The following is a 24899-nucleotide window of genomic DNA, read 5'->3' on the forward strand; positions in this document are numbered from 1 at the left end:
CCTCAGCCTCGCCCCCGCCAGCCTCCCCGCCGAGGTTTCCAGTTTGTAGATGGCCTGGAGTTCACAGTGGTCACTTGCTCCACTTGCTCCGAGACAACAGCCAGCATTATTGGCAGGAGAGGGAGAGGGTGCCAACTCCATGACGGCACAAAAAGCCCTAGTCATGGGCCCTGGGGGGACGGCGGGTGGGGCAGGGAAGGCAGTGACCCAGGGTCCTGTGGCTCCAGCTGAAGTCTCGGTCACTGAGGCAAGGTCCAGCTTTCTTGTGGGAATGGTCAGAGCAGGCCAGTCGATGTCTCTTGAAGGGACAAGGAGAGATGCATGTGATTCTTGCCACCATGGACGCCAGGGCTGACGGGAGCCTAGCCCAGTTCTGAGGCTAATCCCTTGACCTAGGACAAATTCTATTTCTCTGTTTCTTGGAAATCAGGAAAGATTCTGGGGTTAACGGAAGACTAGGTGCAGCTAGGTGTTTAGGGTTGAGAGCAAGTACAAATACATGTAACACCGATTAAGTCGCAGGCCTCGAGTGCCCCCGTGTCTGCCCTGAAGCAGTTTGGGCAAGAGCTGGTAGCCGTACTCGGCAACATTCACATCCTGTGCAGAAGGGGCCCCTTAAGAGTGAACAGTGCCCCGTGGACTGCTGGGACCTCCAGAATGAATGACGCATAAGAAACAGGAACTATGACGATCACTGGGCATAATCTGGTGCTTAAGATGCACTGGGGTTTTAGCCTGTGGCAAGTGGGGAGCCCAAGCGGCTCTCAGGGGCTGGTGACCTGGGCCGCATGTCAGAAACTGAGTGCCATCAGACCTGGGCTGCCTTTCCCCGGGCTCACACAGGAGCCTTGAGGGGTAGGGAGCACTGCCGGGGAGCCCATCCAGCAGGCCAGCAGGTGGGTACCTCCCCAGTGCTGACAAACCACTCACAGTGGGGAAGCAAGTGTGGAGAACTGAGAGGAAGATGTTACTGCTTCCCCCAAATCTCCTCGGGACACTACCCATTTCTGAAGCCAGGAGTAGGTCGAGGGGGGGTGGGTGGGGGGTATAACAGGAATAAAACCCCTCCAGCAAGACTGAGAGTCAGGGCTGAGGAATCTCAGGACCCGGCAGGCGGGCGCTTCCTTACGGATTCCCAGCCATTTCTGTTGGTAAAGAAACCTGGCTGCTGGCTGCAGGCTTGACTTTGACTAGCCACCCCGGGCATCAGTCATCTCTGGTGCTCTGATTCACCCCAGTCACGTGTCCAGGAAGCCCCATGTCAGACACAGGGATCTGAGGCAAGTCCCCCGACTTTGTGAGCCCCGTTCTGTCATGTGTGAGATGAAATGGGCCGGCGAGGCCCACAGGTTGTAGGTCCTGCAGGCAAAGCAGCGACCGGACAAGTGAGGGGACGGATGGACCAGCTCTGCCTGTGAGCGGCGTTAACACAGGGGGTGGAGTGCGATGGTGGGGAGTGTGCGGGCGTGAAGGTGTGCGTGAGAGGGTGCCATCCTAGATACCTCACAGAGATGAGAGGCTGAAATGGGCTTCATTGTGTAAAAACGCGCGGGTTAGCATCAGGTGTCCCTCCCAGGGTCCCTCGGACCAGCCCTTGACTGGCCACGTGCTCTCTTTTATCCATACTGGTCTGGGATTGAAGTCAGATGCAAAAAGCTATTTTTGGTCCAAGAGGGTGTCTTTTTAGAGCTCTCCCAATGGCTGGTAGAGAGGTGTGGCTAACATTCCTACCTACCAGGTGAGGAGAAGCAGACTTAGGACAAGGTGCCATATATTCCATGAGAACTGATTGCAGCTCTTCCACGTGTCCAGTGCAGTTTGAGCCTGTTGCCACTTTGGGGAGGAGGAGGGTGGGGTGGGAGGGAGATAGAGAGAGAAATAAAGCATCTTTTCTTACGGGGTTTACAGAAGCTGTTTATGAGCCAGTGGGCGTTGACTAGCTAGTGGGAGAAGCAGTCATGTAAACCAATAGCTACAAAACGGTGTAATAAGTGCTCAGATAGAGAACCGTGCAAGCTGGTGGGGGCACACAGAGGAGGAAGCTGCTAACGTGGCCTGCTAGTAATTCCAGTCCTTTGTGGAAAGAGGTGGTGTGTCCACAAATAAAAATAAAACTCCACCCGGGGGAACCACAAAATTCTGCCCTGTTCTGCACCCTTCCTGAGGGTGCATTTACTGGATATTACTGGGTCCTAATGGTTCAATGATCATATTAGAAACTTTCCTCAAAGGGCTCACCCAACTCCAGAGGGTGTTTTTAGTGTCATCTTGGGTTCCTTCTTTTGCCCAAACTGACCCTCACCCTGGACCACTTGTGGAGGAAAAGCTTCTCACCCCGAAGTCATGGAGTGGTGGTGGGGGTGGGGAAAGAGGGGCAGGCAGACATCTTTATGTAACAGCCGGGACTAATCAACCTGCAGACATGCCTTGGGAATAAATGCCAATGCCCCTTCTAGTGCTAGTTCTACGTGTTGATCATTTCTGTCCTGCCTGCTTCCAAAAAGGATGGGGAGCCACTAAGAGTGAAAGAATGGGGGCACGATAGAATCGCTATCAGACAGGAGCCAGGGGTGGACATGGGGCAGACTGATGTCACCAAAGCAAAGCGTGACTGCGGGGGCAGCACAGCAGCTCCCAGCCTCGGGGCTGCCCAGGCAAAATCAGTCCAGGGCCCCCTCGCAAAGACTGCCACAGTGCGGACTGGTTAATGAAGAACAGCAACCTCTGCTGCGGCACCAAACTCTCCAGAGAAATTTATCCTCAGACGCTTTCTGTTAGTGATGCAGTGACAGAGAGGGTCCTCGGCTGGGACACAACGCTGAGACAAACTTCAGACGGCAGCTTTCCACACTGCCCTTTAATAGACGACAGAGAGAGTAAGGTTTCAGCGGGGAGCCGAAGTGTTTGGTTTCATGACGCCATTGTCTGACCGCGGACTCGATGCCCGAGTGGCACACGGAGAACGTGCCGGCAGAGGTGGCTGGCTGCTCTCCGCCGGCGGAGCCACAATCTCCGTGGCCTATCTTCGACAACAGCTGGAGAGCAGGCAGGTGACACAGGAACACACCGCCCCCAAGAGCTGGCCTGACCTGTGGAGCAAGTCTTACCCATTCGGACACAGAAGAATTACTGCCCCGAGTGACAGTTTGGCTTTTGGCACAACTGGCATGCGGCTATTCTCATGGGCCTGGTTGGAAAGAGCCGCGGCTTTGAAGTCAAGGTCGACTGAGTTTGGGCCCCAGCTCTGCCCTATTGCTCGGAACCCATCACTCAGTCATCACCAAGCCTCAGTTTCCTCACCTGGGAAATGGATCTAGTAACGGCTCCCTGCCAGGTGGCTATGGAGTTGTGCATGAAGTGTGTGAAGCACTGGGCAGCCCAGAGGGCCTGGCACGTGTCCGCTGGCCTGCTGACAATGGCAGCTCTCATGAGGGCGACTAGCAGAAGTCACAGATGGCGTCAAAACAGGGGAGGTGACGGGAGGCGTTGCACACAGGTCGCTACCAAATGTCGTCCCAGTCACTAGGTGGAAGGTAAAAAGAAGGGGGCCAGCACATGGGCCCGTGTGTGCACTTGGGGTCGGCAGTTTCTCTGTCCAGGATTCGTCCCTGCCCTCGGAGTGTGGGTAAAGGGCCAGAGCAAGAATGAAGTCAAAAGGATGGACTGTGGCACTACCCAGGAAGAGTCTGGAGGGTGGGCTTGAACTGAGGCAGTTGGCAGCCGATCCTCGTCTCCCTTGCCCTTAATTCTCACTTTTTTTCATTTTCTGCGATGCCTGAGGTCGCCAGCCAAGGAGGGTTTAAGAGGATGCCATTCAATTATCCTTTAGTGCACGTCCTGCGTGCCAGTGGACATGTGCTGCCATCTCCTGGTCACTGCTGAGCATGGCGCCCAGCAGAGACACCAATAAACTGTGACGCTGATGCCTAGAAGCTTATACTCACTGTAAGACTCGTGTAGTTTGAATACCCCCTCACTTTCTGAGTGCCTAAAGCCTGGAACAAATTTTGAGTTAGCTGAACCCTTCTCTGGATGCTCCACTAGGGCCTGGAGACTTGGGACACACTGATGGGGGGAGGGGGACAGGTCTGGTGACCGCGCCCCTTTACCGGCAGGATTTCCTGTTACTCCGAGTGAGGGAGCCCTGACCCTCCCCTGCCCCGCACACTGGCTCTGAATCTGCTGAACTCTGCAGGTCTCAGGAGACCCTGGCTCCTTGGCCACAGTTGGACTGGCTCCAATCACTGGGCCCTAGTAAAAAGTCCCCTGGGAACAGTGGCTCCAGCTCAGCCCCTGGAGGAAGCCATCTGAAGGGCCCAGCCTCTTCCGTCTGGTCTGACCTGTGGCTGAGGAGGGAGGGGTGCTGGGAGGAGGGGAGCAAAGGGCTGGCCACCTTCCTGGGCTGACCCTGGGCTCTGGGTCTTTCTAAGACTCTGCAGTTGGCCAGCAAGCCTAAAGCTCTGTAAAGCTAGGAGGCTTTGGGGAAGTCGCCACGGAGCCAAGAGGAAGTGAGCAAACTGATTTTGTGCAACTCTGCAGTCCAGGAGAGCCAGCCCCGGCACGAGGGGCCACCTTCCGCCTGCCGACATCCTGTCTGGGCAGCCACCTGCGCCAGTGGCAGGGCTCAGGGGCCCTTCCTTAGCCTCCACCCCCCTCCCCCAACACTGCCTCCTACCGCTTTTGCAGGCTGGTTGCTGGGGCTTCCCAGACTTTTCTGAGAAGCTGCAAAGAATCAGATGAGTCTCTGGCCAACCTCTCACAAGACATTGAGCAGAACTGCAAGGTGAAGGCTCCAGCCTTGCGGTTGAATGGATGCATCAGCCCAAGGAGACTCCTGGCTGGGGTTGGGGACAAGCGAGGCCTCTCCTGAGGACTCCAGTGGCCTTTCCTGTGATTCAGGCCCAGATCCTTGCCTCCTCCTCGAAGTTCAGGTTCTTCTAGAAGAACTGAAACAGACACAACCCTCCTTTTAGATGGGAACATCCCCTGAGAAACGTTTCCCTTATAATTTATTTTATTATTTTAAAAAATCATTTGGACACTTTGGTCCTATGAACGTTTCTCTTTCTGGCCCAGGGCTCCCCTTGGGGGCCCAGCACCACCAGTGGCCTGCTTGTGCAAGTGTCTGTGGGCTCCCCCCTCTCTTCCCAACTCATTTGAGCTGGGGCTGGACCTACTTTACACTTGTGCTTGGCTCCCACGGTCCAGGCCACTTCTTTCCCAGACATAAGCTGAGAACCCCCTACTGATAATACAGCAGCATCAGATCTGGGGACTCTGGTACCTGTGGGAACTTCTGTGGTCACTTACTTTCTCAGAGCAAAGGCTGTGGTTTGGGACCTGTGCCCTGTAGCCAGGAGTCTGGATGTGAATGCCAGCCAGCTCTGCCGCATCCTGGCTGTGCAAATGCCCGGCAAGTCGCTTGACCCCTCTGAGCCTTGGTTGGCTCAGTGGTAGTGACAGCATGTCTTTTATCAGAGAGCCTTGTATAAGAACTTGTAAGGACAATGCGGAGCGCAGTAGCTGTTACAATGGAAGGTGCTTCCTGGGTCCTAGCGGCTTTACAGGTGTTGGTGCCTCTGCTGAGTGTATGCCCCTGGCTCGTTCACTTCTCATTAATTAGACGGAGCCCTACTACCCGCCAGGCATTATGTAGGGACTGGAAATGCAGACATGAAAAGTAGACGTCCCCGCCCTCCAGAGCTAACGGGCTAAGCACGGCATGTTGGGAGCCCAGAAGGGGGCGGTGTCTGGGGCCCTTTCTTCAAGGTTGGGTTTCGGAACAGCCTTGTTTTCCAGGCAGAGGCGGGGGAAGGGCACCGGCACTGGGGAGAGGAAGTGAGAGAGCAGCCTCAAGCCACAGGAGTCAGCGGGGAGGACTGACGTGTCTGGGGGAACCAGGTGACAGCAGGCTGCAAGATCTGGAGGGCCCCACCCACCATTCCCAGAAGCCTGGCCTTCACCTGGGGGGCAACGCACAGGCTATGGGCGGGGCTGGCCCCTGGGGACGGGCTAGGAGGTTGAGGTGGGTGGTCTTCGAGGCTGTGTGAGGGGATGAGGAAAGCCGCCTAACCCAGAGTACCTGTGGCCTCTCCGCTGCCCTTTGCTGAAAAGGACAAAGGACGTTGAAGGCCCCATCCCGGGCCAAAGCGACCGGGAAAGACTCTTCTCCGACCCCCAAAAATCACTGCCTACCCCCCAGAAGCTATGGGCTTTGTGTACTCAGAAAACGTAAGGAAGGGCTTCCTTTGTCCATGGGAGCAGCAGAAATCCCAGGTGAGAAGAGGGGGCTTGGTCAGTGGCCCCAGGTGTGTCCCTACCTGTCCTTTGTCCTGTGGGTCATTCTCTCCCCAAGGGCTCTCCTGTCCCTCAACACTGCTCTTGTGACTGCTGCTCGGACACAGACCCTGGCCTTGGCTTCCCTCACTCAGCCAAGATGGCTGTTTCCAAAAGGACTGGACTGGGCACAAAGAGAAGAAAGGAGCAAGAAGCTGAAAACACAGCAGTCAGGTTTCGGCCACAGCTGTCACCTGGGTCCCCCGGGCCTCTTCCAGTGGCTCGCTCCTTGGCTAGGGCACTTCTCCGGGCCCTGCCCCCTTTGCCCTCCTCCCAGCTCCTGGCCCACAGCCAGGTGAGGGCCACGGCTGGGTGTCTTTCTAAAAGCAGGAGCTGTCCATCCTGACCAGCTCTGGAGCACTGAGGGCCCACACTCCACTCCCCCAGCAGGCCCCTCCTCCCTCAGCCACCCCAGGCTGGGCTGAGAGCACACCCGAGGCGGCCGCACCCCCCAGGAAAGCTGCACCTCAGCAGTGCCAACCCCACCACCAGACACCTCGGCTCATCCCTCCAGCAGAGGGTCTTTTGCTCACAACGTGCCACTGGGTGGGAGGGTGCATTTCTTAGAGTGATTTGTCCAAACTCGAAGATGGCTAGAGCGTGAGAATGACCGTTTCCTGAGCCCGTGGCCTCTCAGAAATCACTCTGTGACTTCCTTCTCGGGAGCAGAGATAAAGAAAGCTGTTGCAGGAGAGACATGAGAGGTGGCCGAGCTGGAAGCCGCTGTAGGGTTGGGGGCACAGTGAGCGCTGGAGTGTGGAGCCTGGAAATGCAATCGGAGAGGCCTGGGGCAGGTGATCCTTCAGGGAGACGGGGCGAGTCCCGCAGGGATGAGCAAGGTGCTCAGGTAGACCTGGACCTGCCTGGGGGGCGGCGGGGATCAGTGGCTGAGGAAGGAGCAGAACCGCCAACGAAAACCCCGGCAGGCCCCAGCCCGGGCAGCTCTAAGACCCTGGAACGGCACTTGATTGTTGCTGAATTTTACTTTTGGTGATACATAGCTTGGTGCCTTCAGGTAGACATGACAAACTCCCAAACCCACTGTGTGGGCTTAGGTTCAACTGTTTCTCTCAATAACCCCTTTGGCCCTGGCCGGGTAGCTCATTTGGTTAGAGCGTCGTTCCAATACACCGAGGTTGAGGGTTTGATCCTTGGTCAGGGCACAGAAAAGAATCAACCAGTGAATGCATCAATAAGTGGAAGAACAAATTGACGTCTCTCTCTCCCCCTCCCTCCCCTTCCTTTCTGTCTTTCAAATCAACAATAAATAAAGCCCATGGGGCGGCACTGAGAAGCAACTGAACTAGGTTGCCCTCAGATAGCAATTGCTTTTGAGGGTCTGGTTCCCGGGAGGTGAGACCAGGTGAGCAACTTCAGAGAAAGCTGCTCTGACTTCCAGACAGAAGACACCTGTTGCTGCAGGGTGGGGGTGGGGTTTGGGGCATGAGGGGCGGGGGAGTGCCCTGAGATCACATGCACACAGTGCGGGTTCCCTCCTTTCTGCACGGCCAGTACCCTACTGTCCTGCTGAGCCTCGCACAGATCTGACGAGTGCAAGGGTGTGCTGGGGAGTGGGCTGAGAAGAGGGGGTGGAGGGGTGGCCGCCATGATGCCTACAGGAGGTGCCGAGTTTTTGCAGCTCTGAGCGGAGAATCTTAGCTTGTCACTTTGGCAAAAGGTCTTCCATGCAAAGGCAGGGTTCCCGCTGTGCCCAGCAAAAAGTGGGTGCTTTATAAACAACAGACATTTATTTCTCATCATTCAAGAGGATCCAAAGTTCAAGATCGAGACACAGGTGGAATCCGTGTCTGATGAGGACCCACTTTGTGGCTCATGGTTGGTGGGAGGGGCGCGGGATCTCTGTGGGGTCTCTTATAAGGACACTAGCCCCATCGTGAGGGCTCCATCCTTTGACTCAATCTCCCAGAGGCCCCACCTCCAAATACTGTCATCTTGAGATTTCTGTTATGAATTTGGAGGCTCACACACGGTCTGTCTCTATGCTACATGCACCGGGAAGAGTAAATTCTGGCAAAAGTGAGAAGCCGGCCAGCAAAATCTATTTCCTATTCCCTCTTTGTCTTGGAAATTTTTGCTACGCCAGCAAAAAGCCAGGCCATCACGCCACCACGTCACCAGTGCTCCCAGCTCCTCTCCCCGCCGGTGCTGCGCTAGCCTCCGGTCTGATTGGACGAATGGAAGGCTGGGCCCTCTCCCTGCCGCTCACACCCCCTCCTCCACTCTTTCCACCTTTTAGCTGAGCGCTCCTGGCTCAGTGCTTCCTCTCGGCTCATCTCACTTCCTGAAACACCCCCGAAGAGCCTTGCTTATCTTGATGGCGCTTCATTAGCCCTCGGGGACAGGCGAAGGCGGGGTCCTTAAGCATATCTGTCTGGGGAACTAAGTGCCACAGCTCTTTCAGATTCAGCCCACGTAGAAGTGTCCTCCAGGCTCTTGGAGGGAACCTGGGATGTGTGGCCGGCAGGGGGACCAGGACTGATTGCCCCGTGATGGGCTCTCTCTAAGGAGAGGGGCCGTCGGAGAGAACGCCCCAACAGAGGCGAGAAGGAATGGGTAAGCTGTGAGTCTGAGACGGCCACTGCCGCGCCTGGACCTCCAGCAGGAGCGGGCACTTGCCGGCCCACACGGATCCTGTTTGTGCGCCTGTCACCTGCGGAGGCTCCTCAGGGGAACCAAGATGGCTGTCAACAGCACCGACCCGCTGGTCAGAATTTCCTACATCACCGCGGAGGCTGTCATCGGACTGTGCGCCATAGTGGGCAACATGCTGGTCATCTGGGTGGTCAAGCTGAACCCCAGCCTGCACACCACCACCTTCTATTTCATCGTCTCTCTAGCCCTGGCTGATATCGCTGTTGGGGTGCTGGTCATGCCTTTGGCCATTGTCATCAGCCTGGGCATCACCATCCACTTCTACAGCTGTCTTCTCATGACCTGCCTGCTGCTGGTCTTCACACATGCCTCCATCCTGTTTTTGCTGGCCATTGCTGTGGACCGGTACCTGCGGGTCAAGCTCACAATCAGGTAACCTGTGCAAAGAGGGGCGGTGTGGGGCCGAGAGAGAGGTGCCTGGGAAATGGGGCTTACAAAGTCCAGACCTCAGACTTTTTGATGAAAACACATCCAAATTGACCTCTGCACTTCAAAGAGGTTCTTTTCACCATTTGGTTTGTGAAGGGTTTAGCCATGATGAGCTGAGACTTGAGCACAAGAAACAAAGGAATCCCACCCTCCCCCAAAGAGCTAAAGGCATGGCTGCTCTATCAGCCAGAGGATCTAAAGGTGATAAAAGCCTACCACAACTTTAGAGAGAAAAAAAAGGCTCTTGACTTTCAGAAATGATAAGACTCCTACTAGATAAGATAAAGAACCGACAGATAAGAATAAGAGATAAACTCACAGGTCTGTTCTCTGCAAATGTAGGTTATTTGAAAGTTGTTTTAATTTTGCTTCCTCTTCCACGTTGATAAGGGGGACAAAAAAGTTCTCCCTTGCACAAAATAGTAACACTCTTTCCTGTGGCCAAGTGAACAGACAGATTGCCAAATGGAGAAATCCAATTCCCCAGGTGTCCTGACTACATCGGTCTCGTGTTTCTCCTCTCTTCTCTTGGGGACATAAGGTGGTGAGGGAGCTAGAGGAGAAGTTTTGATACAAACAAGCCCCAATTCCGGATCTTGAAATCTGACCTTGGGCACGTGGTAGAACTTTCTGTGCTTTAGTTCCTCTCTTTGCGCAGTGGTTGAGGTGCTCTGGACCCAGCCTTGTCTCTTCTCAGTCTGGGCTTCACCACTTCTGTAACTTTGCAAGTAACTTGTACAAGTTACTTGTCTGATCCACTTCTCTCGCCTCTAAAATGGGGACAATGATCACACCTTCCTCATCACAGTGAGCGAACACATGCGAGACTCTTAGAAAAAAAAATGCCCGGCACACAGGTCTCTGCTCAAGAAATGGAAGCTGTACCATTTATGTTTGCTATTGTCATCAGTGAAATGAAAGTTATCATAAAAAATGTCTCCGGTTTATTGTGTGTTTTCTGCTTGCGGTCTGGAGAATGTTGTCAGGAAGGGTGATTTAAGGAAAAATGAGGACTCTCCCTGAATGAGGCTTTGATGGACCCGGAAGCATTTCCACATGACCTTCCCAATGCCACGCATTCCTGTCACTCACACACCAAGTGTGGGTGTCAGTGCAAGAGCAGAAGCAGGGCATTCAAGGGAAAAGGGGGTGTGGGGGAGGCATAGTATAACTAAAGGACATTGGTACCGAAAAACAAACACAACAAAGAAAACGGTGCAGGCAAACATGCTTTGAGATCATTTCCCACCAGGGAGGCGATCCCAGGAGACTGAGGTGAGCTGACCTCCCAGGAATTGAAGAATTCTTGGGCTAGAAATGGACTGTGAGTAGAGCATGCAAGCACCTGAGTCTAGGTAACTTCCTGATCCATTACAGATCGTACTTCTTTCGAAAGGTCCCCCAGAGAAGTTTGCGGATTTTCCTTGAATGATTGTCTGCTCGTCTTATCTTCACATCCAGCAGACTTTTGTGGACATGGTCAGAGAATACCAACATTCTCCCCTGCTCCCCTAACCAGCTCTTCCCCCACCCCCTCTCTTAGCAAATGCTGAGAACTCACCCACTCTCTTCCATTCAAACAGATACAGGAGGGTCACCACTCAAAGAAGAATATGGTGCGCCCTGGGCCTTTGCTGGCTGCTGTCATTCCTGGTGGGACTGACCCCCATGTTTGGCTGGAACAACAAAACATCCTCAGGGTTGCCCGGAAATGTGACCCTGCTTCCTTGCAAATTCCTCTCCGTCATGAAGATGGACTACATGGTCTACTTCAGCTTCTTCTCTTGGATTTTCATCCCCCTCGTGGCCATGTGCGCCATCTACATTGACATCTTCTGTGTCATCCGGAACCGACTCAACCAGAGCTCTTCGACCTCCAAAGAGACAGGTGCATTTTATGGGCGGGAGTTCAAGACAGCCAAGTCTCTGTTCCTCGTTCTCTTTCTGTTTGTTCTGTCCTGGCTGCCTTTATCCATCATCAACTGCGTCATCCACTTCAAGGGCGACGTGGTACCAGAAGTGGTGGTGAACTTGGGCATCCTGCTGTCCCATGCCAACTCCATGATGAACCCTGTCGTCTACGCTTTCAAAATAAGAAAGTTCAAGGAAACCTACTTCGTGATCCTCAAAGCCTGTATGACCTGCCAGCCCTCTGATTCCTTGGACTCGGACGTTGAACAGATTTCTTAGTAGTTGTCCCTGAAAGACGACTGTCTCATCGGTCTTCAGATTCGACATCAACACACACACTTTAGGCCCAGTCCCCCCGGGCCGAGGTCTTTCACATCCTTGATTCTTCCACGGGTGTCTCCAGGTGATCTTCTACTACCCTCGTCCCCAAATTTGATTTCTTTTTTTTTGGTCTTTTATCTCTTACTCGGTTTTCTGATGCCTGACTTAAGGAGCATGTTATATTGTTAGTATTGCCTGTATCCTTCCTTCTCAGACAAAAGTCACGGAATCCAAAGGATACCTCTTCGACTTCACAAAAGCCCCCTTCAGGCCGCGCCCCTGTGTGATCAGGGCACAGCTCCACACCACGTAAAACTGAGCAGAGAAGCCGGCTCCCAGCAGAGGCCTGGGAGCCAGTGGGAACAGAAGGAGGGAACGCGGTTGAAGCGGGTACTTAAACTACCGAATTCGCGTGTAAATGTGTTTGAGTAAATAAAAGATGATAGCCACCTTCTGTGAAGCTCTCTGATGAGGGTCACAAGGGCTTGCAGCCTGCTGGCCACCTGGAGCCACAGGCGTGTCCATCTGTTTGAATCCTGGGCACCTGGCTCTTTGCTTCAAAAGACTCTGCTCCTTCTTTACCTGGGCTGATAGGAGAGCACTTGCCAACTTTGTGGTTCCTTCATTGATTGAAAAAGAATGATTCTCCCTCTTGAGCTAAGTCCTAATTTCTCCTCTGGTGTTGCATTGTAGGAGGACTAGTGAGGGTGGGGCAGAAAGAGACGCTGCATGGTTACTCTCCATTGAGCGTTTTCTGTGTACTGAGCACTTTGCACACATCCATTTTGCAGACAAAAGAACGGAGGCACAGAGGTGCTGGGTACTTTTTCTAGAGTCACACAATTAACGTGTAGGAGAACCGGGATTTAAACTCACCCCTGCCTCATAGGAGAACCCCAGCTTCTCACCACCTGTTCTCCAACATGAAGAGGGACTTGGAACTTCTCCAAAATCCAAACTCTCAAGTTCACCTAATGTACAATTAGCAGATGCATAGGCTCATACTATTTACACATCCCAGGACTGCTGGGATGTTGTTGTTGTTTGGGGGGGTGCCTTTGTTACTAGTGTTGGTCTCTCACTAATCAGGACCCCAGGCAGGCATAGAGTTTAAGTCACATCACCCAAGCACAGAGCGTGGCTTTGGAGATTCAAGGTGGCATCTCTGGTGTGGTCTATCCAAAATTGCACCTGTGGACACTGATTCCCAAGACAATAAACATGAACTTGACAAAGAGCAGAAAGATGGGGACTTCCATTACACCACGCCCAAAAGGACAAAAGCACTGAGATGAATAAAAAATTAATTCATAGCCAGTCCTGAAAGTTTATCCTAACTGCTGTCTGAGGTGGGAGTCTGGTAACCCTGTTCGTCCGGTTAAAGTCTCAGGGGAGTTTTCTTGTTCCTCCTCTTGTCACCCCAGGAAGAGCCAATACTTCCCATCTGGAAAGTTTAAGTGGGTCACCCCACCCACTTCCTGGCATTACTCGCAATCATATCTTGGGGGCAGAGATGAACACAGCCCCCAAGTTCCTGTGGGTCCCTGGGAATGGGGGTGGCTTTATTCCTGACACTCCCCTTCAACCTTTTGGGGGATGTTTTTCCTTAAGAATTCCACCTGCTCCCCAGCTTTTTTCTTGGTGGTGTTCCCTTATTTGAGTCAAGGAATTTTTGTGTCTAGTTAAAATGTCCCTCCAGGACCAGGCACCTGGTCCACCCTGGGGCTGCTGGTGACCCTGGCCCACTGTTCCGCCCAGAAACCGCTTTGCCTAGGGGGCAACTTGAGGGAAGTTCTGGTTCGTTCTCAGTTTCTGGTGATCTTCACTCAAGCTTAATTTATAATCTTGAACTTCGTTGCTACAGCAACACTCAGCCGCGGCCCTTTCTGGAAACTCGATTTAAAGGAATCACTTCCCCGAGAACAAATCAGCAGTCTGTCCTGCGTCATCAGATGTCACCCTGAGAGCCATAGGCCCTGAGTTTCAAAAACTCAGTGTTTTCTTTTCTCCCTTTCTCCTCCTCCCCTCTCTTCTCTTCCGGATGGAGTTGATTTTTTTGTTTGTTTTTTTGTCAAATGGGCATCTCCTGAGCTGAGGTGCTCCACCTGTCCAGAAGAAGCCCTTAAACTGAAAATGTCCTTTGGGGAGAACTTAAAAAAGATGAACCAAGAATCACGCGTGAGGAGCTTGGGTAGAAGTGGTGAGTTACACCCAGGTTTCAGGTTTAGAGATGACGTCGGGGTTTCCCTGAATCTCCTCTCCTGGCCAGCTCTCCTCTGCTGAACGGGAAAGGGCGATGTTGGACTTTCATTCTAAAGGAAGAGAGTGAAAAGCCACCCTGACAAAACCGAGGTTGCTTCCTCTGCCCGCTTATGGCTTCACTGGGACAAAGATACATGTTAAGTAGCTGGGTTTATCTATCCAGTCTTTAAAAATCAAGTCAACTATGAATATAGACTAAATGAGAAAAGGCTATCTGTTCTGAGTTCACTGCAGCCGGGGAGTCAGCCTCGTCCCTTATGTCTGGGCGGAGACTCCTAGGTGGTCAGGGGAGTGGGGACGCCCTGACTGGGGCTGATGTCCTGGGGAGGCTGCTGTGGCCGGCTAACTACAGGGGGCTTCCTGTAGTTAGAGGGGCCAATTTGACTTTCTCTGGTCGGTCCCAGTTTGGAAGCAGGACAAAAAAAGAGGGAAGCTGTCCGTCATCATCAAGTCCTGGCCGTGGGGCTGGTCGTTTACAGGGGTGCTGTTTGGTGGTCTGGGCTACTGGTGGACAGGATGGCCCGACTTCCTGCTGGTCTGGTGTGCAGCAGGCTGGCGTCCTGGGCCTCTTCTGCAGATAAGGGGCTGGTTTCCTTGGCTGGCCGTGGGCCTGCTCACATGTTGCAGGTCTGTTGGGACACATCTGCTCCCCACAGCTTCGTGGTCCACCCCCAACCCTGCCCCCAGCAAGGTTGCAGCCTCCACTCCGGAGTCAGGGAGGTTAGGTGTCTCCTTACGAGCCTTCCTCTCGGCTAAAGAGGAGTTGGCCCCCATCGTGGGGGATGGGCCACACGGATGGCCTCTGGGGACACCGGAACAAACGCAGGCACAGCAGTGTGTGGGAATGTGTGCCTCTGGCGGTGTGTGTGGGCAGGGCTTTGTGTCAGGTGGTCTTAACCCCAATGGGAGTCTCCATTCCTGTTTTGGAGCCTGCAAGGAAGCCCAGAATTTTCTCAGTTGCCCCATTTTATTCTGTAGTTTGTGTCCGTGAATGGTGTCCCTCCAATGAGGTGCCCTGTGCAGTGCACGGCCTGGACACTGTACATGGTCACACCGCCTGGACACCACACACGGTCACACAACTGTACACCATATGTTGTCACACAGCCCGGACACTGTATATGGACCACTGCCTGGATTAACTGGTTGTTCCCTTGTCCCCGGTTTCTCCCTACAGGACAAAGCCTTATTAAGCTCAAAGAAACCTGTTTGCCTTAAACAGACCCAGGATTCCCGAGACCCCTGGATATAACTCGGCCTTCCAGTTGAAGGCTTGTTTCCCCCCAGTCATGGGGGTCTTCGTTCTGCTCTCCCTGGCGGTCTTCTCAGGTGAGGCGTGGGGAAGGACCCCGTCAGCTCTCCTGACCTCCCAGAGGCCTGTTTGCCTCCTCCTCTCCTACTTAGTAGTTCAAACCGCCAAAGGAGTGGGACAGGGAAATAAAAGGAGGTGAAAATCAATCTTGTCCAAAACAGTTGTTCTGATCTCCGATTGCAGGGTAGTGGGGAATTTCAAACCCTAGGCTTCAATGAGGGCTCTGTGTTCTCTCTTTTGGTTTAAGTTCCTCTCATCCCCTTACAAAGATTTGTGCAGATATATTAGGATGGGACTTTTCTATTTCTGCCCACTGCTGACTCCGAAGACGGCGCTGAGCTGGCCCTGGCTCTGCAGCCCTCCAGCCATGTGGCCCTTGAGAGTTGCTGCACGTCTCGGCCTCAGCGCCCCCACCAGTAAGCTGAGCGTCACACCATCTTCCTTGTGAGGCTGATGTGAAGACAAAAGCTCATATGCCATCCATTGACCTCAAGGACGTGAGCCTGCTTCGTAGGATGGTTCCACTCACCATAAGCTTCCCTGGGGGCAGCATATGAGGGGAGCCGGGCCCACATCTGGAGGCTGAGACGTGGACGGGCTGCTGCCCCCACCTCTTTTCCTCGGTTGGTCACTTCCCCAGCCACGGTCAAGCTGGATGTGGTTTGCATGACTTCCTTGTTGTGCAATATCCTGAGACGACAGAGATACTCCAGCTGGCCTTGCAGCCAGGAAATAAGAAGTTCTTGCTCCCTAAGGACAGACAGAGCCTGACTCCCCATTTTCGCCCCATGCAGCCAGCAGACACCCCCGAACCTTTCCGCTTTCATTTTCAGGGTGCAAGGTGGAGGGGGTGTTGGGAGCAGAGATCTATGAACAGTGAGCCTGAGGCTCCTCAAGCCCCCTGCTGAGCTGTGGTGGGAGAACTCCACAGTTTCTGCGGAGGGGGACCCATATTTTATGCACCCTTCACCTGGGGTAGAAGACCCCTCCAGGGCTGCTGCATTAATTGGCTGGGCCGACTGCGACAGACACCACAGACTGGGAGGCTTAGACCAGAGAAATTCACCTCCGTACAGTTCTGGAGACTAGAAGTTCAAGATCAAGGGTTTGGCGGGTTTGGCTTCTCCCAAGGCCCCTCTCTTTGGTTTGCAGACGGGGCACTTTTCCTGGTGTCCTCCTCACATGGTCCTTCCCTCTGTCGTGGGTCCTAATCTCCTTTTTGAGAAAGACAAAGGTCAAGCACAGGGCCCATTCTCACAACTCCATTTCAACCCAGTTGCCTCTGTAAAGTCCCTGGCTCTAAACACGGTCACATTCTGCATTACCCGGGGTAGCGTTTCGACACACAAACTTTAGAGTGCGCTTCTCAGCCCATAACAGATGTGGCCCCAAACGGGCGAGGATCAGCCTCCCAGGCTTTAACTACTTTTCCTCCAGGAGGGTGGGAGCTACTACGTGTTTAAAAGAAAAATGGCGTTTTCACGTGTACGTGTGTGTGTTGTAATGACTTTATCGGGGTGACATTGGTTCATAAAATCATACAGGTTTCAGGTGTACAATTCTATAATGCATCATCTGTATGTTGTATTATGTGTTCACCACTGCAAGGCAAGTCTCCTGCTGTCACAGTTTATCCCCCCTTTACCCTCTCCTCCCTCCCTGCGTGTGTGTCTTCTGACAGAAGCCATGGTCATGGACAACAAGGTCAAGGAAAGCTTCGTGCTGGACACAGCGTCTGCTGTCTGCAGCTACGACGCCCACTACAAGGACCACCCCAAGTACTGGTGCCGGGGCTACTTCCGGGACTATTGCAACATCATCGCCTTCACACCCAACAGCACCGGCCGCGTGGCCCTGACGGACACGGGGAACCAGCTCATCGTCACTGTGTCCTGCCTGACCAGGGAGGACTCCGGCTGGTACTGGTGTGGTATCCAGCGGGACTTTGCGCGGGATGACATGGACTTCACGGAGCTGGTTGTGAGCGACAACAGAGGAGCCCTCGCCAGTGACTTCTGGCCTGTGAAGGGTAAGGGGCGTACTGGGGGTCTTCTTGGGGGTACCCCACAGTGGTGGCTGTTCACTGGGAAATGCCCGCTGAAGCCCGTGGGCACCAGCTCAGGTCCCTCCAAGGTTGTCTGCTCTCTTCTTTGCTCCAGAGTATGGTGGCTGCTGGTGGTGCTGGGGGTGAGCTTGGACTTGGGGGGAGAGGTAGCTGTCCGGGCCCCAGAGTGCTCCTGGCACCGGGGGAGCCCTGTGGGGGCCAGCAGTGTGAACGCTTTGTGCTGCTGGTCAGGAAAGGCGTTGAGGTCGTGATGAAGCCCCTGTGCTCCTTGGCCGGCCTGGCAGGTCTAGGATATTGTAGACTGGTTTCTTGAGATGCAACCGCAGTGGCAAAAAGGGACCCAGGCACCCCCCCAAAACTGCCCGCTTAGACAATTTCAACACTGACAGGGACACACATCCTGTTCAAAGGCCTGCAGTTCACACCAGGGGCTGCTGGTGGGTGTCGGTGGGCGGAGGAGTCCGCCCAGGCCAGTCCCTTGCTCTGGAGCCCCAGCAAAGCTAAGGATCTCCAGAGGCTCGCAGAATTCTTCTGTCAAATGCCAGAACCGTCTGACACCAGAAAGCCTTTCCTGCAGGCAGAGAGCTTATGGGAAGCACTGGGCTTTCTCTTTTTTTCTTTGACGGTCCCTCTAAATTTCCATTTCTAGAAGGGGTGCCTTTGTCTATCACGACCCAGAGGACCGGGCCAGGGGAACACGAGCCAGAGGACAGGGAAGGGGGGTGCAGGGGGGGGGGTGGCTGCGGGCAGGCTCCTCCTGGTGCTGGAAACAGCCCTGAGCCCCTCGACCAATGGTCCCGTGTTCCTCAGGCACCTCCCTGCACGTGCGGTGCCCTCCGCGCCCACGGCCTTCCTGCTTCCTGCTTTCTGCGGTTCCTCTTTCCTGTCGCGGTGCAGCCATAGGCTCAGGATGAGAGAGGTCCCACCTACATGTGCTCCTCAGTTTAAGTGAAACACAGACCCCCCAGCTGGCCTTGGCAACGTGGGTGCTCATGATGGAACTCCTCCCAGTGGGTTTTGGTAGCTGTCAAAAGCACAAGGTGGCAATTATGCCATCTATGGACCAGCTCCGTAAGGATAGGACTGGCCCTCTGGTGCCTCTGGTGTCCCCTCCCAGAGCCTGCAGCCTGGGGCTCTCTCACCAGGAGCCGCTTCATTGCCCATCTGCAAAGGTGCCCCTCCTCTTGGCTTACAGAGCCCAGTCAGCGGCAGAGGGCGTGGCTCAGTGAGCACAGTGGGGGCTGTATTTCACCCCCACTTGTTCCCTCGGGCGTCACCCCTGTGTGGGGACACACCGCTGTCCTTGGTGTCTCTGCCTGACCCAGCATTCCCCGTTCTCTGCAGACCGAGGGAATGACAGACTGAGGTGAGGGATTGGAGGTGAAGGGTGGGTCTGGGATGGGGCCTCACTCGACTCTCAGCAACTCCCTTCCTATGCAGACCCATCAGGGAACAAGAGCAGAAGCTGCAGGGCTTCCAGAGTTATGCACAAGGCCGATCACTCCAGGTGAGCAGTAACCTAGGAGACGAACCCACTGGGCAGGGCGTGAGGGCCGACCACCCAATGTGACCACTGGCCTGCCTCTGCCCCTCAGCTGCATGTTGTCCCCCACCGCAGCTCGGTCTCGTCCACGTGACCAGTTGGTTCTTTCAAAAGGGTATAGTGGAGGGCTCTGGGTCAAAAGCAGCAGAACTGCCTGTCCCTGTTTTCATGAGAAAGGAGAGCTCATCGTAAGGATGGAGCATCGTCTCATAAATGCAAGGGAGGGGATGTGGCCGGTGGCCCTCAGAGGCCGCCGGGGGCATCGGCAGGACTTTCCCAGAGCCGCCTATCTGCTGCTCCAGTGGTGTTTGCCCCTCCCCAGTACTGCCCTTTATGCTTTTTTTTTTTGCCCTGGGAGAAGATAGATACCAGTGCCTAACTGTTGATTTCATGGCCCCCCTTCAAAGGCCGAGCCAGTCTGAGACTGGATTCATCTACTCCAGGTCCCAGGTTCATTTCCAAAGAAGGGGGTCAGCCCCGTGCAGCCGGACACCTCACCCGGGCCCAGTGAAGTGTGCTCTGGAGGGTGGGGGCCAGGCGCTGGCTGGGCACAGGGACAGGGCAGGGGTGCTGGTCTCAGACAGGGGGATCCTGCACCGAGAGCCAAAGGTGGTTCCTTCCAGGATGTCCATCCTCGTCTTCTGCGTACTGGTCACAGCGGTGGGGATCATCTCCATAATCAGTCATCTGTTCCAAAGGAGGAGAAGTCAGAGAGCCAGGAGGGGTGAGCAGCAGCTGAGGGCAGGGAGGGGACGTCAGAGGGACAGAGGTACAGCTTTCCAGTGATGGAGAGGGACCCTCCTCTTGTTGGCTGGACTCTGCCTCGTGGCAACCGAGGCACCGGGAGAGGGGACAGAGAGGGCCCTGCACCCTTCCTAAGCAGAGGGCTGTGCAGATGAGGGAGGAGAGAGGCCCTGAGACAGCCACGCCGCTCGCTCCTCGTCCGCAGGGCGCCTGCCTCCCGCACACACACTCTGGGAGGCAGCCCTACTCCCCGAGTGAAACCTCTTGTCCACCTGGAGGGACTAGAAGCCAAGCCTCTTATCAATGGAGCTTCTGGGGCCCCCGGGGGAGCACACCTAGAAAGGTCACCCTGAGAAGGTCAGCAGGGGAAGAGGACGTGCCTGAGGGCTGTGACCCTAGCTGCAGGGGGAGCAGGCTCTGAGCTGTGCGCCTTCTCCCGCCTTCGGGTGATTACAGGTAAAGGCCTGAGTAGAAGCCAGAAAACCAGCCAAGCTTCTCCTGTGATCCCCACACCTCTGGTAGGTTGGCTCTTCTGCCCTGAGCCCTGTGCCCCAAAACTACCTGAGCTGGAGGGGTCCCCATTCCCAACAGAGAACAGGAGCCTACTTCAGGAGGGGCTGGGAGGGTCTGTCCACCTTTCCTTTGGGGCAGCATCCAAGAAACCAAAGTCCCCAAGGCCACCACATGGGGATTCTGCTAGCCTCTCAAGTGGACACAGGGTAGGAAGAACATCAGACACGAATACCACTGTTTGGCCAGAAGTTTTTCTTTCTTTTTTTAAATGCTCAGAAGCCACAGAAATACTTGAGCAATGGAGAGACCATAGGTATAATTACAAAAGAGACGCCAGCCCCCTCTGGCTATGAAGATGTAGAAAAACAATATTTCAGAAAGTGGGAAAAACAGACCTCGAGACTCTTGTTAGTGAAACATGAAGGCCTAAGGCCAGAAAAATCTCAGACTCCAAGCTGAGGCTGACAGACCTCATGCTTTCACTGTGACAACCTGACCCCGTGGCCATAGCGGGGACCCCTGAGAAATAAGAGCCCCGGCTCCCCCAGCATTCCTGGTCTTTTGTCCTCTAATTGGGGAACTGTACAGGTGATGAAACATCACTTTTCTCTGTTTTGCCCGTGGGGGAAACAATCGTAGTCCAGCTTTTTGCAAAAACCATCGTCACCGAAAGCACGACCTTTTTAACAGCATGGGAGACTGTTTTACTTCTCTGACCTGCTTTCTTCTTCCGTCCTTGAGGACCTCGTTCTCATACTCCCCGGGATTTTTATTCATATATTCAATTCCTCCGTTTAATAAACGGAGACCATGCTAGATGCTGGGGCTACAAGGGTGAGCAAAGGAAATAGCATGTGTCTCCATGGAGCTCATAGTACAGAGAGGGAGGGAGACAGGCTACCACACACACACACACACACACACACACACACACACAGCAAAATCGTCACCAGAGTGAGTAAAGGAGAGACACGGAAAGTGGTGGCTTGGGACCCGACCCTACGCCTTCTCAGCGAGGAGTGGCACAGCCTGCGCTCCCGTGGCCCACTTCCTCCCACTCAGGCTGTGGAAGCGTGGCAGCCTGAACCCAGGTCCCGCCCGGCTTTGACAGTCCTGGGCTCTGAAAGAGCCCCGTAGCCTTCATACCCCAGAACTCAGGGAGCGCTTGGGCACCAAGTGCTCCTACTGACCGAGACGAGCTCGGACTTCAGCCCTAAAAACGAACGCTGGTCCCTGGAAGCCCTGGTGAGAGAGGTGGCCGCTCAGGCCACAGAAGCGCTCCGCAGGGGCAGGCGACGGATCTCAACTCAGGTTTTCCTTTTTTGTTTCCAACGAAGTAAACCACTCTTTGAAGCCCCTCCCGTGCGTGTCCTGACCCCAAAGGAAGTGGCTCAAACCGGACAGATGTGACTGAAGATTTCTTTTATTTAGTTTATAAGCAAAGTGAGGCTCCAGTAGAATCACCATGACGACTGGCCCACAACCGCAGCTAGGTAAGGACAGCGGTCGCCAGAGCGGCCACAGCAGGCCACGCCTGAGCAAGGCCAGTCGGAAAACACTGGAGGGGGGCAGAGTCTCTGTCAGGGGGCCCTGGAGACCACTTGCATTTCATTTGTGAGCCAATAAATTTCTAACCGCTGTTGAATGAACTCCAAAGTATGACTAACTTCTCCCAGGACGTCACTGGAAAAGTATTTCTGGAGCAGTTTCTTTTTAAAGTACAATATTCTGATTTACCCCCGAATTGGTATTAGGGGCTGTCTTACCCAATGCAAGGGAGGCAGGCTAGACCGCGCCTCTCAGATTCTCTCGGGGAAAGGCTGTCCTGTAGGGAGTCTGCCACCAGACTGAACACATGCTGCTTTTGATCAACAAGGAACCGAAGTTCGAAAACTTGAATGAAATCTTCATTCATATCAGGGAACACAAATCAAGAGCGAGGCATCAGCCTCTGGGCGGGGAAGCGATGTTCCATTGTCATTAACACCCGAATTACCAGAGCACTCAGCTCCCACTGCACACCTACCTCCTCTCTCCCCACGTGGCCGCTCTCCTGCCATTTCAGGGGGTGCCCAGGGTCTCCCCATGCCGCCTCTGCTACCCTCGTTAAAACCCTGCTCTCCTGGTCTCTCCTGGTAGGGTGCTGGCCAGTCTCGGTGCTCAGGATACTCAGGTGGCCCTTTGGCCCGAGCAGAGCTGCGACCGGGAGTTTGGTCCTGGCTCAATCCTGCGCACACTCTGCACGTGTAGGTCCGGGCTGTCAGGAAGCCCTTCGTGAGCACAGGTCTGCAGCATCCGCCCTCAAGAACCCCTCTCTCCGTAGGCAGGGAACTGGGAACTCACAGCCAGTCAGCAGCCTGATGGGACAGGGAGGGAGTGTGGACCTCGACCCAGTCCTACGTCTTCCGAGTGTCCACACAGCCAGTCCCCCTTCCTCCCAGAATCTCAGGTCAAATGTCACAGATGCTGTCTTATCCCACAGCCACAAAACACGCCCAACCCCTCGCCTTGGGCCATGTACTGAACCTACACAGAGGAGCCACCAGCCCACGGGCTCCGGCATAGCCTGGGCTGGGTCGGGATCTCCTGCAACCCCAGGCCAGAGAACAGACAACCATCTTCCCGGACACACAAAGCCTTTTCCAGGTGCTTCTGGAAATGACTTCTCTGGCTTGTTCCGCTTCCGTGATCCTGGGCCTTGTTTCTTCCCTTGCCTACAAAGACCTTTTCAATCTATGGCCACTCATTTCACTCTCCAGCAAGATTAGTTGCACACTATTTCTCGTGACAGGGAGAAAAAACCGAACCTTGTAAACATGGAAGACTATGCTGCTAAAAATGGGACGCTTCCAGAAAACAGAGGGCAGAACCCTGAGCCTGCTATTTCACGTACAAGTAGACGGCCATGGGACAAGGCCCGCCCCCTCCTCTCTGAGCTGTTCGTAAGGCCCTGGCTCTCGTCTGGAGAGCTGGCGTGGCTTCCAGGGTCAGGGTTGGTAGAATTGTTTGCAGAATTGTTTGCAGCCGGCCCAGAGTTTGGGAACAGCTGAAAGCAATGGAGGCCTCTAGCTGGGCGCCTCCCACCACCGGCCCAGGGAGGAGAGCGTTTTCCGTGGGGCTCTGCTGCCCTCAAGCGGTGGCTGCTCCGCGGTGCTGCGGCCTCCGCCCGAGACTCTCTCCCCACTGAGCTTTCCCCTGCACCTGTTTGCTCCCACAGCGGGCTCGCTCCATCCAACCCCAATTCCCCTGTCTCCTCCAAAGCCAGCTGTCAGGAGCAGCTGCTCCATCTCAGAGCAAACACGCTCTCTTGCTCGTGTGGGGACTCAGCCCGTCTGGGTTTTCGTCCACTCCACGTGCTCTGGGGAGGCCGGGGGGTGAGGTGGGGGGCGGGCAGAGCCCGGATGCCAGGAACCTGCAGTCAGAGGCTTTGGTTTCAAGTTCGTCCTGCCACTCACTAGCTGGAGGTCTTGGGTACATTACTGCAGCCCTTTGAACTTGAATTCCCTTACTTTGACTTTTTAAAACATTACTGATCGTATTTTTTAGAAGAGGTTTGCGGAGGATGCTCCCTGATCCCCACTCCCGATTCCTTCCCTGGTGACATTCCTCAGAGACACCCCATCGCAGATGGGTGACCTGTGTGCTGTGGAAGTTGGGGGGTAGCAACTGGGCGAATCTACTGTCCTTCCTCTTTCTTTTTTAATCGTTTGCGTGCAGCTCACAAAGAGCATGTGACCTCTTCTGAAACTCGTGGGAACTGCCAAGCACTAGCTGGGTGGTGGGGCAGGGAGGGACCTGCTTGGGTGCGGCTCCGTCAGCATGGGGTGAAGCCCACGTGTCCACAGCACCAGCACGCACGGCCGTCTCACGCGGGGACTCAGTTTACGATAAACATGACGCTTGGTTCTCGGCCTGCCGAGTCCTCTCATTTCTCGGTGGGTTCAGAATTCAGATGGGGAAAGGCAGCACCGGGTATCAGTCCCCGAAGATGCCGGACAGGCCAGGGAGGGACGTTCGAAGTTGCAGGAGGATTTCAAGGGAAAGCCGACGTCCTTGCACCCCGCCCCTGAGCCCCTGCGTTCTCAAGAGGTTACAGGCGGTCACTGAGACCAGTTCACAGTGTTTCCTTCGGGAGGCATGCTAACCGTACAGAAATACGAGTGCGCACGCGCACACACACAGGCATTTTCTACTTGAATAAAGAATACGCAGCCCTGGCTGGTGTGGCTGAGAGGACTGAGCGCTGGCCTGCCGACTGAAAGGTTGCCGGTTCGATTCCCAGTCAGGACACATGCCCAGGTTCCCCAGTTTGGGGTGTGCAAGAGGCAACCGATCGATGTTTCTCACCCTCTTTCTCCCTCCCCCCTCTCTAAAAATAAATAAATAAATAAATAAATAAAATATATATAAAGAATATGCAGAATCCCGTTCCATGGTGTGCCCCTTTCATTCAACAATCCCACTTGGAGAAGTCTTTTTTCTCACAACCGAAGCAAAGAGCTGCTTCCTCTGCTTTAATGGCTACCTCGTACTCCGTCGGCAAGTCCCTCCTCGACAGACACTGAGGGTCTCCTGAGTCTGCCGCCATCTCAGGGAGTCGAGTGTGATGGGTAAAAGCACCGGCTCGAGGGCCAGCTGACCTGGTTCAACTCCCAGGCAAGTGACTTTGCCCTGTCTGTGCCTCCATTTCTGGATTTGAATGACAAGAATAATACCTGTAACCTGGTTTTGTGAGGACTCCACGAACACACGCCAAACACTGAGATACTACTGAGAGTGTCCCAAACCTC

At 54.5% G+C, this 24899-nt stretch overlaps 1 protein-coding gene across 1 annotated transcript; it reads left to right on the plus strand.

Moving 5' to 3' along the window:
* Nucleotides 1-8512: 8512 nt before the first annotated feature.
* ADORA3 (adenosine A3 receptor) lies at nucleotides 8513-12120 on the plus strand. The gene is made up of 2 exons (XM_037152545.2): nucleotides 8513-9381; nucleotides 11022-12120. Exons 1-2 carry the CDS (start codon nucleotides 9035-9037, stop codon nucleotides 11626-11628), a joined length of 954 nt encoding a protein of 317 aa, XP_037008440.2. The 5' UTR covers nucleotides 8513-9034; the 3' UTR covers nucleotides 11629-12120.
* Nucleotides 12121-24899: the final 12779 nt, after the last annotated feature.

The sequence above is a fragment of the Artibeus jamaicensis genome, unplaced genomic scaffold (genome assembly GCF_021234435.1).
Source record: "Artibeus jamaicensis isolate MK-2021 breed Jamaican fruit bat unplaced genomic scaffold, CSHL_Jam_final scaffold_1689, whole genome shotgun sequence".
Classification (NCBI taxonomy): Eukaryota; Metazoa; Chordata; class Mammalia; order Chiroptera; family Phyllostomidae; genus Artibeus; species Artibeus jamaicensis.